Genomic DNA, 18,815 nt, shown 5'->3' with positions numbered 1-18,815 from the left:
CTTAATAGAAGTACCGAACCCCACCAGTCTCATAATCCCATTCACCGAACCCTTCTATAGTGAAAAATTAAATGTTTTTTTTCTCAAAATCAAGACAAAGTTGTATGTTTGTTTTTTTTACTGGTGCACAAAATGAACCGTGCATGAACATGACCTTGTTCAAAGAACAAAACCAACACAGTGCATGAACTCACAACAAATTACACACCCGGAATCAGATGGAAAATTGGAGGGAAAGTTGTTTGGGGGTATCCATAATACGGCGATAGGGAAAAGTTTTAATTTACACGATGAGTTGGGTGTGTCTTGACCTCCGCCGAACCCCTGAGGCCGACTCACCGAACCCGTAGGGTTCGATCGAACCCAGGTTAAAAACCACTGCTATAGAGCATGGTTTTAAATTAGACAAACAAATCAACGCCAATTTTTTTTCACCTTCGGCTTTCATCAAAGACTAATCAATCAATCAATCAGTCAATGTTTATTTATATAGCCCTAAATCACAAATGTCTCAAAGGACTGTACAAACCATTACGACTACAACATCCTCGGAAGAACCCACATAAGGGCAAGGAAAACTCACACCCAGTGGGGGCAGGGAGAATTCACACCCAGTGGGACGCCAGTGACAAAACAGTGACTAAACCTTTTTTTATCTTTTAAACAATTTAAACAGGTTAACAGGTCTGGACTGCTGTAATAAGTCCAAATGCACTGTCACACTTAGTCCAGGACTCTGCATCACAACTTTTTAGCACATCTAACCGATTCTCGATTCTCTGCAATAGCTTCCTGTTCGCTTTAGAATTGATTTTAAAATGTTTGTTTTTGTTAGATGACCAATGACTGCCGCAGCATCTCACCCACCACAACCGACTTAAAATACTCCGCAGCCATTCTTGCACTCCCCTCCAACAGTCAATCCATCCTGGACTATCTGCGCCTAGAAATTCTGTCCAACTCGTGGGGCCTAAAAACGAGGCTAGATGACCAATGACTGCCGCAGCAACTCACCCACCACAACCGACTTAAAATACTCAGCCATTCTTGCAATCCTCTCCAACAGTCAATCCATCCTGGACTATCTGCGCCTAGAAATTCTGTCCAACTTGTGGGGGGCTAGATGACCAATGACTGCCGCAGCAACTCACCCACCACAACCGACTTAAAATACTCCGCAGCCATTCTTGCACTCCCCTCCAACAGTCAATCCATCCTGGACTATCATAACACAGTCAAACATTTCACACAGTCATGCACAGCCAGTTATCTGGAAATCAATGTCAATAAAACCCCAGCTCACCATAAATGCACAAACAGTTAAAACATTTTGTGCAACCTGGGAGTAACCTTGGACAATAAGCTCACCTGTGATCAGCACACCACGGACACTCAAGCAAGAAGTCAACAAAAACCGTCAGCCATCCGTAAACTTAAAGGACTATACGTTCCACCTCACCTCCTGTTATTACTGTACCAAAGCATTGTTCAACCTATCCTTCAGTACTGTTCCGCATGGTTCTTCACTATGCTTTCTGTAACCAACCGGACAAAACTCACTTACGAACACAGCAGCTAAAATCATCGGGCTACCCACACCCAACATCTCAGATCTAAACCACGGTCCATCATTCAACTGGCAGACACAGTAATCCAGGATATCACTCAACCACTACACCAATACATCGTCCAACAGGTACAGGACTATCAAATTCCGGAGGGCAAAGCATTATCCCTGCAGCTTTATCCGGCCTAAACAGCAGGCGAGGCCGACATGTCTGACAAGACTGTAAATGATGTATTTTTGCTATTTTTTTGTCCGTGATGTGTAATGTTTTGTGTTTGAAATCACGGTCAGAGAAAATGAATTTCCCCACGGTGACCAATGAATCTAAATCTTAAGACTAGGGCAGACAGGGCCTTCTCTGTTGTTGGCCCTAAACTTTGGAATGTTCTGCCCCCTCATGTCAGAACGGCTCCCGCTTTTGAATGTTTTAAGTCTCGTCTTAAAGGGGAACATTATCTCCACACCTATGTAAGCGTCAATATATACCTTGATGGTGCAGAAAAAAGACCATATATTTTTTTAACCGATTTCCGAACTCTAAATGGGTGAATTTTGGCGAATTAAACGCCTTTCAGTTTATCGCGCTGGAGGCGATGACGTCAGAATGTGACGTCGCCGAGGTAACACACCCGCCATTTTCATTTTCTACACATTACAAACACCGGGTCTCAGCTCTGTTATTTTCCGTTTTTTTGACTATTTTTTGGAACCTTGGAGACATCATGCCTCGTCGGTGTGTTGTCGGAGGGTGTAACAACACTAACAGGGAGGGATTCAAGTTGCACCACTGGCCCGAAGATGAGAAAGTGTCTGCCGCCAGACCCCCATTGAATGTGCCAGAGTGTCTGCACATTTGACCGGCGATGCTAAGGCTGACATGGCACAGAGATGTATGGATAACCTGCAGATGCATTTGCAACCATAAAGTCAACGAAATGACAAAGGTGAGTTTTGTTGATGTTGACTGCCAGCTAATCGATGCTAACATGCTACGCTAATCGATGCTAACATGCTATTTACTGGCGGTGCTAAAGCAGACATGGAACAGAGATGTATGGATAACCTGCAGATGCATTTGCAACTATATTACGTTTCCTTCCACCCACATTTAATGGGAAAAAAACACTTACCAATCGACGGATTTAAGTTCCTCCAGTGTCAAAAGATGCGAAAGTCCTGATCGTTTGGTCCGCACATTTTACCGGCGATGCTAACGCAGCTATTCGGCCACGCTATGGCTATGAATAGCGTCAATAGCTATTTGCTCAATAGCTTCAGTTTCTTCTTCAATACTTTCATACTCCAACCATCTGTTTCAATACATGCGTAATCTGTTGAATCGCTTAAGTCGCTGAAATCCGAGTTTGAATCCGAGCTAATGTCTCTATATCTTGCTGTGGTATTCCCATTGTTTGTTTACATTGGCAGCACTGTGTGACGTCGCAGGGAAATGGACAGTGGTTTCGAAGATAGTGAAAATAAGGCACTTTAGAACTTTATTTAGGGATATTCCGAGACGGGTAAAATTTTGAAAAAAAACTCAAAAAACACAACAAGCGACTGGGAACTGATTTTTATTGTTTTTAACGCTTTTGAAATTGTGATAATGTTCCCCTTTAAAAGCCCACTTTGAATCTCTGGCTTTTAAATCGGTGTGAGTCTTGTGGTCCTCGGTGTCTTCTATTGTTTCATTCTATTTGATTGATGTCTCTTATCATTTTATTACATTATTATTATTTGTTTGTTTATTGTCTAACTTGTTTCATTTTAAATGCTTGTAATTGGATTACTTTTATTGCTTATTTTTTATGTGCCGCACTCTGGAGACAGTTTTGTTGTTAATGGTGCAGTATAAAAGAAGGGATTGGATTGGACAATGTTTCAGTGTTGGGATTGTATTGGTCAGGTGATGGTTTTCTCCACAAATACCGCTGAGAAATAACACCAGAAAGTTCAATCTACCATCAGACCAGAGTATCTTATTTCTCGAAGTCTGGGAGTCCTTCATGTGTTTTTTTTCGGGGCAAACTCTATGTGGGTTTTCATGTCTTGAGGAGCCAGATGAGGTGGTTCGGGCATCTGGTCAGGATGCCACCTAAACGTCTTCCTAGGGAGGAAGTTTAAGGCACGTCCGATCGGTAAGAAGCCATGGGGAAGACCCAGGACAATGTCTGGAAGACTATCTCTCCCGGCTGGCCTGGGAACGCCTCGGGATCCCCTGAGAGGAGCTGGATGAAGTGGCTGGGGAGAGGGAAGTCTGGGCTTCCCTGCTTAGGCTGCTGCCCTTGCAACCCGACCTCGGATAAGCGGAAGAAGATGGATGGATGGATGGACCAGAAATGTGCTTCGCTACAATTCTGTCTGAGCTCCTTGTGGCAGTTCCGTCGACCTCATGATTCTCCTTTGCGTTGACATGCACTGTGAGCTCTAGGGTCTTGGATAGACAGGTGTGTGCCTTTCCTAATCAAGTCCAATCAGTTTAATCAAACAAAGCTGGAATCCAATGAAGGAGCAGAACCGTTGCGAGGAGGATCCGAAGAAATGGACAGCATGTGAGTTAAATATGAGCGTCAAAGCCAAGGGTCTGAATACTTACAACCCTGTGATATTTCAGGTTTTCGTTTCTAATAAATTTGCAAAAATGTCGACATTTCTGTGTTTTTGTACGATATTTCACGGGCTATAAGGCGCACTTAAAATCCTTTTTTTCCCTCAAAAATCCACAGTGCGCCTAATGTAAGGAATAATGTTGGTTGAGCATACCCACCCCAAGGCTATTTTATTTGGTACATGGTGTACCAAATAGCTCGGTTGGTAGAGCGGCCATGCCAGCAACTAGAGAGTTGCAGGTTCGATTCCTGCTTCCGCCATCCTAGTCACTGCCGTTGTGTCCTTGGGCAAGACACTTTACCCACCTGCTCCCAGTGCCCACCCACACTGGTTTAAATGTAAAAATTAGATATTGGGTTTCACTATGTAAAGCGCTTTGAGTCACTAGAGAAAAAGTGCTATATAAATATAATTCACTTCACTTAATGATAAGTGTAGATGGCAGTCAAACATAAGAGATACGTGTAGGCTCTCAAGTAAACAACACCAACATTTTAAATGTCCCATTGAAAAAATAGAACATTACACACGGCGCTAAAAAATCTATCAAGATGTTTTACTAGACTTTGGTAAGCTATGAAGCCGCACCGCTTGAAGGACTGTCGGCGCATTAAACATAGCAGTATTATTATGGTGTGTGTATAAGGTAAGACATTATCTGGGGTTTTGTTTTGCAATATTATACCAAAGCAACTTTTCTTACCTTCTGGTACCTGCTGATCTGTATTTGGGATCTGCATAAGTCCTGAAAAACGCGCCTTTGTACAAACCCTGTTTCCATATGAGTTGGGAAATTGTGTTAGATGTAAATCTAAACGGAATACAATGATTTGCAAATCATTTTCAACCCATATTCAGTTGAATATGCTACAAAGACAACATATTTGATGTTCAAACTGATAAACCTTTTTTTTTTTTTTGCAAATAATCATTAACTTTAGAATTTGATGTCAGCAAAACGTGACAAAGAAGTTGGGAAAGGTGGCAATAAATACTGATAAAGTTGAGGAATGCTCATCAAACACTTATTTGTAAATTTCCCCAAGGTGTGCAGGCTAGTTGGGAACAGGTGGGTGCCATGATTGGGTATAAAAACAGCTTCCCAAAAAATGCTCAGTCTTTCACAAGAAAGGATGGGGTGAGGTACACCCCTTTGTCCACAACTGCGTGAGCAAATAGTCAAACAGTTTAAGAACAACGTTTCTCAAAGTGAAATTGCAAGAAATTTAAGAATTTCAACATCTACGGCCCATAATATCATCAACAGTTTCAGAGAATCTGGAGAAATCACTCCACGTAAGCGGCATGGCCGGAAACCAATATTGAATGACCGTGACCTTCGATCCCTCAGACGGCACTGTATCAAAAACTGAAATCAATCTCTAAAGGTTATCACCACATGGGCTCAGGAACACTTCATAAAACCACTGTCACTAAATACAGTTTGTCGCTAACATCTGTAAGTGCAACTTAAAGCTCTACTATCCAAAGCGATAGCCATTTATCAACAACATCCAGAAACGCCGCCGGCTTCTCTGGGCCCGAGATCATCTAAGATGGACTGATGCAAAGTGGAAAAGTGTTCTGTGATCTGACGAGTCCACATTTAAAATTGTTTTTGGAAATATTCGACATCGTGTCATCCGGACCAAAGGGGAAGCGAACCATCCAGACTATTCAAAAGCCAGCATCTGTGATGGTATGGGGGTGCATTAGTCCCCAAGGCATGGGTAACTTACACATCTGTGAAGGCACCATTAATGCTGAAAGGTACATACAGGTTTTGGAAAAACAAATGCTGCCATCTAAGCGCCCGTCTTTTTGTGCACGCCCCTGCTTATTTCAGCAAGACAATGCCAAGCCACATTCAGGACGTGTTACAACAGCGTGGCTTCATAAAAAAAAAGAGTGCGGGTACTTTCCTGGCCTGCCTGCAGTCCAGACCCGTCTACCATCGAAAATGTGTGGCGCATTATGAAGCGAAAATACGACAGCGGAGACCCCGGACTGTTGAACGACTGAAGCTCTACATAAAACAAGAATTGGAAAGAATTCCACTTTTAAAGCTTCAACAATTAGTTTCCTCAGTTCCCAAACGTTTATTTGGTGTTGTTAAAAGAAAAGGTGATGTAACACAGTGGTGAACATGCCCTTTACCAACTACTTTGGCACATGTTGCAGCCATGAAATTCTAAGTTTATTATTATTTGCAAAAAATAAAAAATAAAGTTTATGAATTTGAACATCAAATATCTTGTTTTTGTAGCATATTCAACTGAATATGGGTTGAAAAGGATTTGCAAATCATTGTATACCGTTTATGTTTACATCTAACACAATTTCCCAACTCATATGGAAACGGGGTTTGTATATGAAAAAAATAACCACTGCGACACGGTGGTTGAAAAACACTGGACTAGACAACGTAATTTAGCTTACATAGCAAATAAAGTCAATATCTGATTTTAAGTGTTGTACACTAATCAGCAAATAACCGGGGTTGCTTCCTAGGCCTTCAAACGCTCTCCTAATTGAAACTGAAAACAAATTACTTGTGTTTGATATTCCAAAGTTATTGTATAAACAAACCAACCCGAGCGGACGGAGGCCGTAATAAAGTTACCTCATGGCTTCCCGCTCTCGTATCCATTCCTCCACCACAGCTTGAGCGTCATCATCTCTGTGCACCTGAGTGTTGGCATGACAATGTGGTCAAAGTCAGCCCCGAACGCTTTCCGAGGCGCGCCCGCTGACCTGCATCTGCTCGATGAGGCCGGTCAGCGCCTGCATCCAGCTTATCATGTGCGCGTACTGCTCCGTGTTGATGATCTTGATCTCCTTCCTCAGCTCGGGGATGATGGCGCCTGTCCTCCAGCCGTGCCTCAGGGTCAAATCCTGATGAAGAACGAGAATGGTTGTATTATGGGTCTATCGGTACTAAGAGGAGAACGATGTATATGCACTGTATTGTAGCTCGCTTTGTTGTCCACACTATTGCCAAGCACATCATAAATAAATGCGCATGTTTATTAGCGCTGTTTCACTCACAACTCCCACAGCAAATCTTCTTGTTTACATTCTTGCTCCCACCACTGACCAATAAGAGAGCGATGGAGAAGCAAAACCGTTAGTTATGTAAATGTTGCGACTTTGATTTACATAAACACTTTTTCCGCTACAGTCAGTTTTGTTTATTGTCACCAGGGGGCTTATCTGCACGTGTCTGGGGATTGCTATGATATGCTGTCGTCCTATATTTTTCATTGATTTCTCTCTGTGTTTTTTTAATTTATTTGGATTTCTATATACCGTATTTTTCAGACTATAAGTCACAGTTTTTTTCATAGTTTGGCCGGGGGTGCGACTTATACTCAGGAGCGACCTATGTGTGAAATTATTAACATATTTCCATTTAATATCAAATAATATTATTTAGCTCATTCACGTAAGAGACTAGACGTATAAGATTTCATGGGATTTATCGATTAGGAGTGACAGATTGTTTGATAAACGTATAGCATGTTCTATATGTTATAGTTATTTGCATGACTCTTACCATAATATGTTACGTTAACATAGCAGGCACCTTCTCAGTTGGTTATTTATGAGTCATATAATGTACACTATTCTTTATTTATTTTAAATTGCCTTTCAAATGTCTATTTTTAGTGTTGGGTTTTATCAAAAAAATTTCCCCCAAAAATGTGACTTATACCGTATATGTTTTTTTCCTTCTTTATTATGCATTTTTGGTAGGTGTGACTTATACTCCGGAGCGACTTATACTCCGAAAAATACGGTATTGTTTTAATTGCTTTTACCCTTTAAAATCGTTTTTAAATCATATTTATTTTTATTTTGTGTTTATATTGGTTTTATTTTTTATTCAGTCATAAGGATATGTCTGAATGTAAGGATAATAATTGAATATTGTTTATAATATTGTTGTGCAGCACTTTGGAAACATTTATGTTGTTTAAATGTGCCATACAAATAAAGTGGATTGTTTATATATATTATAATTTATTATATATATACATATATATATATATATATATATACATACATAAACATATATATATACATACATATATACATATAAAAGTATATATACACACACACAGACATAATGTATATATATATGCATATATCATCATGTACATGTACATATAGATGTACATAACTTAAAACATTGTTAAAAAAATTACTTCCCTCTATCAAAATGTAAATATAGAGATAAAGACATGATGAAATGACAAAAAGCTGACAAGTTTGTATTAATGAAAAAAAATGCTTTTTATATATCCATCCATTTTTCTACCGCTTATTCCCTTTGGGATCGAGGGGGGCGCTGGTGCCTATCTCAGCTACAATTGGGCGGAAGGCGGGGTACACCATACATATATATATGTATATATATATATATATATATATATATATATATATATACACATATATCAAATTGTTAAAAAATAGACTTATTACTATCAAAATGTAAAAATAGAGATAAAGGCATCATGAAGTTTATTTTAATAATTAAAAGTTATATATATATATATATATATATATACATATATATAAATACATATATACATATATATATAACTTTTTTATATACCTATATATATATATATATAACTTTTTTTTTTCATTATTAATATAAACTTGTCATCTTTTTGTCATTTCATGATGCCTTTATCTTTATTTTTACATTTTGATAAGAGGGAAGTCATTTTTTCTTTTTACAATTTTTTAAGTTATGTACATTTATACGTAGATGTAGATGCTGTATCGGGACGGATCCATTAAGAGTTTGAGCAGAAATATGTATTATAGGCATCATACTAATCCCCTCAAATCCCCCTAAAAACGGATTAACTGGCTGGAATATAAAGACAATATAACATACATCCTTAAACGTGGATGCAAAAGTGCAATATATTCTTATATATTGTTATCTGTACTGTAAAGTTCAAATTTGAATGACAATAAAAGGAAGTCTCAGTCTAAGTCTCTTACTATAAACAATTACACATTAACAAAATGATATGTCACATGAAGTAATACCTTTTGGACATGGAAAAAAAATGCATTAAAACATGGGGTTTACTTTTTGATGATAAAAAAACACAAAAAGCAGTTTGGCTAATGAGGATGAAGTCTAAATAAACAAGCTTTGTTCTTGTCTTGGTTCAGTACGACAGTTTGGCCAACAAAAATAAAGCGGAGTGACATCTCGCACATCGAATACACAATCTTCACAGCCTGCGTTCAGTGCGGTGGGATGAAAAAACATTTGAGCTCGTATTGATGTTATTTGAACACTGACACAGTTTACAGTTAAATAAAGGACAAGTGAGCATCCCAGTCCACAAAGGAAAAACTTTCTAAGCAAGTTGTGACAACGTTACAGACACATCGCCTGCTGCAAAACATTAAAGAGTTTTCTCCTTCTCTGTGTACTTTTAATCCGACTCTTTTTATTGACATTTTCAAATACACAGAAAAAAGTGCAAGTCGAAACAATACAATTTTAATGTCACTAAATTCTTCACACTCTTTCCCTCAAAACCCAAACCACCCACCCCACTCAGGTCAAACTAACAAGGGACATACGGCACAAACCTACAACAAGTAAGACAACAGAAACAGACACATTCACACACACACACACACCCGTACAAGGCCAGAGACTGACAAAAGCTGGAAAGACAGAGAAAGGGACGAAAAACAAAATAATAATAATAATTAAAGCTGCAAGCAGCGATGGACGGGACCGCTTTGGCTGCTGCCCCCGCGACCCAAGCCTGGGTAAGCGTTAGCTAGCCGGCAGCCATCTTAACAAATATTTCACACGAGAGCGAAGCACAACTGATGTTAATATTATTAAAATATTGTGTCACTGGCGCGTTTATGCCATTTATAAGATTACATACTGGGAGCGGTAGGAAAAAAAAAAACGTAAAAAATTGTCTAGCTCTCTGTGTGAGCGCACAGCAGCCATCTTAGGAATGTTTTTCAGCGCAACGGTTCTTTGAAGGCTAATAAAATCAAAACTGGACCATTCATTGTCTTAAACGTAGCATAAAAAGTGCATATGGCCTTAAAACGCCACAACAGTCAGGCACCATATGTAAGTGTCCAAAATAAAGAATGTTTGACGGTTGTTTTTACGATATCCAGGCAAACGACAACTTTAAAATAAATATTGGCATAACTACGGCACCTGGCAGCCATCTTGGTATAGACGATCACAGCCCCTCCCCCGTGTATGTTGGTGCGTGCGCAACAGCAGCAGACAGTAGGGGGAAAAAAGAAAAAAAAACTCTCCCTTACTGTGTCTGCGCACTGCGGCCCTCTTTGAAATGGTTTTCCAGCACAGCGGTTCTTTGAAGGCTGATAAAATCAAAACCGTAGCAGTGATTAAAACTATTTCATCAACTTTAATCAGAAGGGTTCAATATCTCTTCTCTTGCTTATTTGAAGCCGAAGCGACAAACAGACAGAGGAGATAATGTTAGAAAAAAAGCAAGACATTTGTAGCCAACTTTTATATTGAAGGGGGAATTGCAAACTTCCTGTTGATTTTAGCTGGGAGGTAAGAGTGTATGAAATACAGGTCTAACTGAGACCTAAGTAGTGTTTTTTGTTTCATGTTTCTACGACAGTTTTGTCTGTTTTCTTCCTAAGGGGCGCTAGAGCGCAATTTTGAGTTTTGGGTTTTAGTTTTTTGATTAGATCGCAATGTTCGCCAGTCCTGATGTGTGTGTCGAGTTTGGTGAGTTTTGAAGCATTCTAAGGGGGTTAAATTACAGCTCAGAGGGGCAAAAATGAATTTTTTTAGGAAACTTTTGTTTTGAAGGGATTTTTGCCAACTTCTTGTTGATTTTTGCTGAAAAATGTAAGTGTATGAAATGTAGGTCCGAGTCAGACCTACAAAGAAGTTTTTTTTCATGTCTCTACGACATTCCTAACGGAAGTTACAAGCAGTTTTGTCTGTGTTGTTTCCTAAGGGGCGCTAGAGCACAATTTTGAGTTTTGGGTTGTTTTTTTTTTTGATTAGATCGCAATGTTCGCCAGTCCTGATGTGTGTCAAATTTGGTGAGTTTTGAAGCATGTTAAGGGGGTCAAATTAAAGCTCAAAGATGCGGCGGTATAATAAAGAACAATAATAAAACCTTAGAAATTCAACAGGGTCCTCTGTCCCAAAGGGACATTCCGTCCCTAAATATTCTGCTCTGTATACTTTTAGTGTAGGGACACTGACTGCTTCTTTGCTATCACTTTTACGATCATATTTGTACATATCGTATGTGCTGGTGTTGTTCTATTGTTGTTGTTATTATTGTTGTGTTTGCTGTTGTTGTTTTTGTCTCTCTGTCTAATCCCCCTCTTATCCCCACAATTCCCCCCTCTGCCTTCCTTTTTTTCTCTTTCTATCCCCTCCTGCTCCAGCCCGGCTGCACCAAATGATGATATAAATACATTTAATTGAGTTAAATTCAAATAAGGCAACAAGAGAAGTATCCTACACTTCTCTTTTGTCCGATATGGGCATCTACATCAACTATATGATTTGCCTGAGAAGCTGGACAGGACAAAAAATAAAAAAATAAAAAAATTGTGTGGTGACAAGTGTCTCCAATATTGTCCACACGTGTCTCCATCTAAAAACAGCAGTGTGCTCTTAAACGCACGAGGGAAAATAACGTTTAACCAAGCGCTTGGCTCCGTTTACTCCGAGGGGAAATCTCCCGAGCAAAGTCTGTGTCGTTAGTCCGCCATGACTATCAAGCCAAACGCCTGACTTCGTGTTGATGAAAATACATTAATAAATGACAGTTTTTCGGTAATTAAAAAATTAGACGGTATTACTAACCGTCTGGAATTTTATCGCAAATTATCATAATACCGTTTACTGTTGCCGTCCTCGTCCATTAACAAGTAAAAAGTCAAGGGCGGTCACGACATGTTGTTGCCGCAGACGGCTGGTCCATTTTTTTTAGGGCGGTCGCGCCTTCTGCCGATGTTAAATTCGAGGGACGGCGTGGTGAAGTTGGGAGAGTGGCCCTGCCAGAAATCCGAGGGTTGCTGGTTCAATCCCCACCTTCTACCATCCTAGCCACGTCCGTTGTGTCCTTGAGCAAGACACTTCACCCTCGCTCCTGATGGGTCCTGGTTAGCGCCTTGCATGGCAGCTCCCGCCATCAATGTGTGAATGGGTGAATGTGGAAATAGCGTCAAAGCGCTTTGAGTTCCTTAAAAAGATAGAAAAGCGCTATACAAGTACAACCCATTCACTCTGTAGTTAGAATCCCAGCATGGTTCAAAGGTGAAAAAAAACCGACTGATAAATCTCTGCAACAAAAACAGGTTGGACTGGGATATTTTTTTTTTTGCATTACTCTGGGAAGTTGGTGAAGGAACTTACAGTAATGACCTCCGCGACTGTGCATTCCGTGTAAAAAAAATAAATAAATAAAAAAAACATGTGGGGCAAAAAAGTATTTAGTCAGTCACCGATTGTGCAAGTTCTCCCTTTTAAAATAATGACAGAGGTCTGTAATTTTCATCATAGGTACACTTCAACTGTGAGAGACAGAATGTGAAAAAAAAATTCAGGAATTCTAAAGACTTTATTTGTAAATTATGGTGGAAAATAAGTATTTGGTCAACCATTCAAAGCTCTCACTGATGAAAGGAGGTTTTGGCTCAAAATCTCACGATACATGGCCCCATTCATTCTTTCCTTAACACGGATCAATCGTCCTGTCCCCTTAGCAGAAAAACAGCCCCAAAGCATGATGTTTCCACCCCCATGCTTCACAGTAGGTATGGTGTTCTTGGGATGCAACTCAGTATTCTTCTTCCTCCAAACACGACGAGTTGAGTTTATACCAAAATGGATACATGGATGATACAGCAGAGGATTGGGAGAATGTCATGTGGTCAGATGAAACCAAAATAGAACTTTTTGGTATAAACTCAACTCGTCGTGTTTGGAGGAAGAAGGATACTGAGTTGCATCCCGAGAACACCATACCTACTGTGAAACATGGGGGTGGAAACATCATGCTTTGGGGCTGTTTTTCTGCTAAGGGGACAGGACGATTGATCCGTGTTAAGGAAAGAATGAATGAGGCCATGTATCGTGAGATTTTGAGCCAAAACCTCCTTCCATCAGTGAGAGCTTTGAATGGTTGACCAAATACTTATTTTCCACCATAATTTACAATAAAACTCTTTAAAATTCCTACAATGTGATTTCCTGGATTTTTTTTTTCACATTCTGTCTCTCACAGTTGAAGTGTACCTATGATGAAAATCACAGACGTCTGTCATCATTTTAAGTGGGAGAACTTGCACAATCGGTGCAACTTCTGCCCCACTGTAGCACTCAACCAGACGCCCACGATGGTCTGTCTTGCTAATAAATAAACCAGACGACAGGTCTGACAGCTGGCTGCCGGCCACCAGGCGAGGCGTCGTGCCAGAGATGATAACTTTGCCTTTGCATTAACATCACTTACCGCTGATCAAGACGCCGGTTCGCATATTAATGACGTTGTTGTAATGATGGCCACTTTAGGCTCAAAAGATGGCTGCTGGCCACTTGCCAGGCTGAAGATTTAAATACACGGCAATGACAATAATGGCTGTAAAATGCGCGTGTGTACAGATTTGCTTCTTATAAGCCTGGGGATTGTCATTAAAGCGGCGGTAAATGACATGTGCACACTGTATATATTCCAGGGTTACGCTCGTTAAAAGTAGCTGACGTCCAAACCAATTCAACACGACTTTGCTGGTGTTCCTATTCTCTCTAATAACACTCCACGAGGTATTCGCTTATGAAATAATGTTGCAAAATAACAAATAGGAGGTCGAGACTACAGCAGATGTCATGACAATCCGCAGATATTGCGCATGTATGCCGCGGTTATCACCTGGTATGGTTTTCACTTCACAGTTGTGCCTAAACAGGGTTGATAAGTGGAATTTCTTGCATTATCAATGGAGTTGGGAACTTCGGTTGTGTTGTGAATGAGAACAAGAACAAGAAAGTTTGATCATATGATGCCTATACACTGCAAAAACTGAAATCTAAACAGGATTATCGTATTTTTCGGATTATAAATCGCTCCGGAGTATACGTCACACCGGCCGAAAATGCATAATAAAGAAGGAAAAAACATATATAAGTCGCACTGGAGTATAAGTCGCATTTTTGGGGGAAATTTATTTGATAAAACCCAACACCATGAATAGACATTTGAAAGGCAATTTAAAATGAATAAAGAATAGTGAACAACAGGCTGAATAAGTGTACGTTATATGAGGCATAAATAACCAACTGAGAAGGTGCCTGGTATGTTAACGTAACATATTATGGTAAGAGTCATTCCAATAACTATAACATATAGAACATGCTATACCTTTACCAAACAAACAATCTGTCACTCCTAATCGATAAATCCCATGAAATCTTCTTCTTCGATATCGCTTCAAAACAACTCTGCCAACTCCAAAGATGTGACTTTAAGGTTTTACTACTTATGTATAAAATACTACACACGGTCTAGCTCCATCCGATCTTGCCGATTGAATTGCACCACATGTCCTGGCAAGAAATCTGCGTTCAAAAAACTCCGGCTTGTTAGTGATTCCTAGAGTTGGGTATCGAGTATCAATTAACTGGGACTAACTTTCCGATTCTCCCGGAATTGTTCAAAAGTTTAAATTTCGATTCCTAGTTTCGATACCCAGTCCGCCGACCGGAAAAAAATAATAAGTCCGCCGACCCGTAAGAAGAAGCCGCTGAACACCAACGAAGAAGCGCCCACCGCCTATGTAGGCGAGCGAGTCAGTCAAGCATGGATAGCGGGCGTCGACGGTCGAAAGTGTACTTTATTTTACTAAAAAAAAAAAAAAATATCGGCGAAATGTAACACGTGCGACAGGACTGTGTCGTGCTTAAGAGGGTACACGTCGAACATGATGAAGCACTTCCGAGTTCATGGAGTACAAATAAATGCGTGTCCCGTCTTCGACAGGAGACACTATCTGTCCAGAACGCTCACGCATCCTGCCTGAGAAAGCGGATATGGTCATTTTCCTAAACAAGAACTGTCTCTGATTTTATACTGTACCTGCTGCTAATCAGGACTGGGTTTTGCAAGTTGTTTCTTATTGTTTATTTGCTTTTCTGCACCAGGTTAGCCCATCAGTGGGAGCACGGTAACATGTTTAAGTACCTGCAGCATCATACACTTGTGTGTGTAAATGTGTTTTCATGAGGTTTTCTGCAGCATCATACGCTTGTGTGTAAATGTGTTTTCATGAGGTTTTCAAAAATAAAGCTCTCTTGATGACAGTGTACCCCTGTGAAAATGTATTTATAACATTTATATTCAAGTTCATAGATTTGATATTTATATTCTAGTTGAAAAGAGCCCTGTGAGGAATTTAAATTAAAGTTCATAAAAAGTTAATAGAATTAAAATTGATGGAAAATGTCAGACTATTTAATTCAGAAAGACTGTAGGTCAGCGAGCTCATTTAAAATATCCAAAACTTTTCTTTGACCCTGCATTTTTTTTTTTTTTTTTTTTAAAGAAAGAATCGGAATCGTCAGGAATCGGAATCGAAACAAAGAATCGGAATTAGAATCGTTCGAATTCAAACGATACCCAACCCTAGTGATTCCCAGAGCCCAAAAAAAGTCTGCGGGCTATAGAGCGTTTTCTATTGGGGCTCCAGTACTATGGAATGCCCTCCCGGTAACAGTTAGAGATGCTACCTCAGTAGAAGCCTTTAAGTCCAATCTTAAAACTCATTTGTATATTGTAGCCTTTATATTGACCCCCTTTTCAGACCAGTAAATAATAATAATCAATAATAAAAAATACCTCCCTCTATCTATGTAAAATATGTGTATATATATACACACATATATATATATACACACATATATGAATGTATATATATATATTAGGGGTGTGGGAAAAACTCGATTCGAATACGAATCGAATAGTTTATGTTGTGCGATTCAGAATCGATTCTCTTTTTTTTTTTAAATCGATTTTTTTTTATTTTATTTTTTTTTATCAATCCTACAAACCACTACACAGCAATATCATAACACTGCAATCCTATTCCAAAACCAAACCTGACCCAGCAAGACTCAGAATTGCAATAAACAGAGCAATTGAGAAGACACAAACACGACACAGAACAAACCAAAAGTAGTGAAACAAAAATGAATATTATAGACAACAGTATCAATATTAGTTATAATTTCAGCATAGCAGTGATTAAAAATCCCTCATTGACATTATCATTAGACATTTATGAAAATTAAAAAAAAGTGTCACAGTGGCTTACACTTGCATCGCATCTCATAAACTTGACAACACACTGTTCAATATTTGCAGGAATATAAAATAAGTCATATTTTTGGTTCGTTTAATAGTTAAAACAAATGTACATTGTTGCAATCAGTTGATAAAACATTGTTCCTTACAATTATAAAAGCTTTTAAAAAAAAAAATCTACTACTCTGCTAGCATGTCAGCAGACTGGGGTAGATCCTGCTGAAATCCTGTGTATTGAATGAATACAGAATCGTTTTGAATCGGAAAAATATCGTTTTTGAATCGAATCGAAAAAAAACGTTATATTATCGAATCGTGACTCCAAGAAGCGATATTGAATCGAATCGTGGGACACCCAAAGATCCACAGCCCTAATATATATATATATATATATATATATATATATATATATATATATATGCATGCTTTGGAGCCCCTGCCTCAAAAGAAAATAGTGTTCGTCTTGCTGCCCTTTTAACTTGCCTCCCTAAAATTTGAGCCCTCATTTACGACAACACTTGCCTTGACCTGTATATGCCTGGGCATATTCAGTATGTGTTCTGGCGTCTTCTCAATGCTATAAGTTACTACATTAAGGAAAATCACGCACGGTTCTAAAAAGTGTTGCAAAGTGTGTTTGAGTGCTGCTTACTGCCAAGTCGCTGTAGATATGATCGCCAAAGTATAGCACTTTGGAGCCACTCCATTCGGTCAGTCTCAGGAACTCATACAGGTTTCCCTTTGGTGATGACAAACACTTTATGTCAATGACCCATTCTGTTGTCCTTTGTCACCTGCTTCCTCCACCAGCACCTGTTTGTATATCTGCCCTTTTTCCAACTTGTGTATTCGGTCCCACAGCAGAGCACCTTTGTCGGTCACCCGCCTGAAAGGCCTGCGACGCACAGAAAGAGTCATTACTCACTTTTAGTAATGAAAGACTCCAAATTTGGGCCAGGGCGTCTACACACAGAGACACACTTACTTTCTCCTGTCATTGAAGAAGCTGGGTTTGTCAGCCTGAACTATAACTACATCAAACAGGTCCCTCCAGTCCCTCCCTACGATGTAGTTCATCCCTCGGTCCCTGAGGAGGACAACTTGTTACTTTTTATGGCTGCATTATACATTTCATGGTTCATCACGATGGGACATGCAAGTGTACGGGGAGGAGATCAATATTGTGGGACTTGTAGTATAAAGAGACTCAAAATTGGCATGCAGTTACAATGTTGCAAAAAAGTATTTAGTCAGCCACCGATTGTGCAAGTGCTCCCACTTAAAATGATGACAGAGGTCTGTAATTTTCATCATAGGTAGACTTCAACTGTGAGGGACAGAATGTGAAAAAAAATCCAGGAATTCACATTGTAGGAATTTTAAAGAATGCATTTGTAAATTATGGTGGAAAATAAGTATTTGGTCAACCATTCAAAGCTCTCACTGATGGAAGGAGGTTTTGGCTCAAAATCTCACGATACATGGCCCCATTCATTCTTTCCTTAACACGGATCAATCGTCCTGTCCCCTTAGCAGAAAAACAGCCCCAAAGCATGATGTTTCCACCCCCATGCTTCACAGTAGGTATGGTATTCTTGGGATGCAACTCCGTATTCTTCTTCCTCCAAACACGACCAGTTGAGTTTATACCAAAAAGTTCTATTTTGGTTTCATTTGACCACATGACATTCTCCCATGTGCTCTCTGGCAAACTTCAGACGTGCCTGGACATGCACTGGCTTAAGCAAGGGGACACGTCTGGCACTCCAGGATTTGATTCCATGTCGGCGTAGTGTGTTACTGATGGTAACCTTTGTTACTTTTGTCCCAGCTCTCTGCAGGTCATTCACCAGGTCCCCCCATGTGGTTCTGGGATTTGTGCTCACCGTTCTCATAATCATTTCAACCTCACGGGATGAGATCTTGCGTGGAGCCCCAGATCGAGGGAGATTATCAGTGGTTTTGTATGTCTTCCATTTTCTGATAATTGCTCCCACAGTTGATTTTTTCACACCAAGCTGCTTGCCTATTGTAGATTCACTCTTCCCAGTCTGGTGCAGGTCTACAATTCTTTTCCTTGTGTCCTTCGACAGCTCTTTGGTCTTGGCCATAGTAGAGTTTGGAGTCTGACTTTTTGAGGCTGTGGACAGGTGTCTTTTATACAAATAACGAGTTCAAACAGGTTCCATTAATACAGGTAACGAGTGGAGGACAGAAGAGCTTCTTAAAGAAGAAGTTACAGGTCTGTGAGAGCCAGAGATCTT

At 39.7% G+C, this 18,815-nt stretch overlaps 1 protein-coding gene across 1 annotated transcript in view; it reads right to left on the bottom strand.

The window, feature by feature from the left end:
* Positions 1-18,815, bottom strand: part of nt5dc3 (5'-nucleotidase domain containing 3) — a 39,454-nt gene that overhangs the window by 2,407 nt on the left and 18,232 nt on the right. The window contains exons 9-13 of the mRNA XM_061894256.1: positions 17,537-17,638; positions 17,365-17,446; positions 17,204-17,290; positions 6,932-7,072; positions 6,801-6,865 (exon numbers count right to left, since the gene is read on the bottom strand). Of these exons, the coding sequence (XP_061750240.1) occupies positions 6,801-6,865; positions 6,932-7,072; positions 17,204-17,290; positions 17,365-17,446; positions 17,537-17,638 (477 nt within the window). The remainder of the gene's footprint in view (positions 1-6,800; positions 6,866-6,931; positions 7,073-17,203; positions 17,291-17,364; positions 17,447-17,536; positions 17,639-18,815) is intronic.

The sequence above is a fragment of the Nerophis ophidion genome, linkage group LG03 (assembly GCF_033978795.1).
Source record: "Nerophis ophidion isolate RoL-2023_Sa linkage group LG03, RoL_Noph_v1.0, whole genome shotgun sequence".
Lineage (NCBI taxonomy): Eukaryota > Metazoa > Chordata > Actinopteri > Syngnathiformes > Syngnathidae > Nerophis > Nerophis ophidion.
This window is presented reverse-complemented; position numbering and strand designations above follow the sequence as displayed.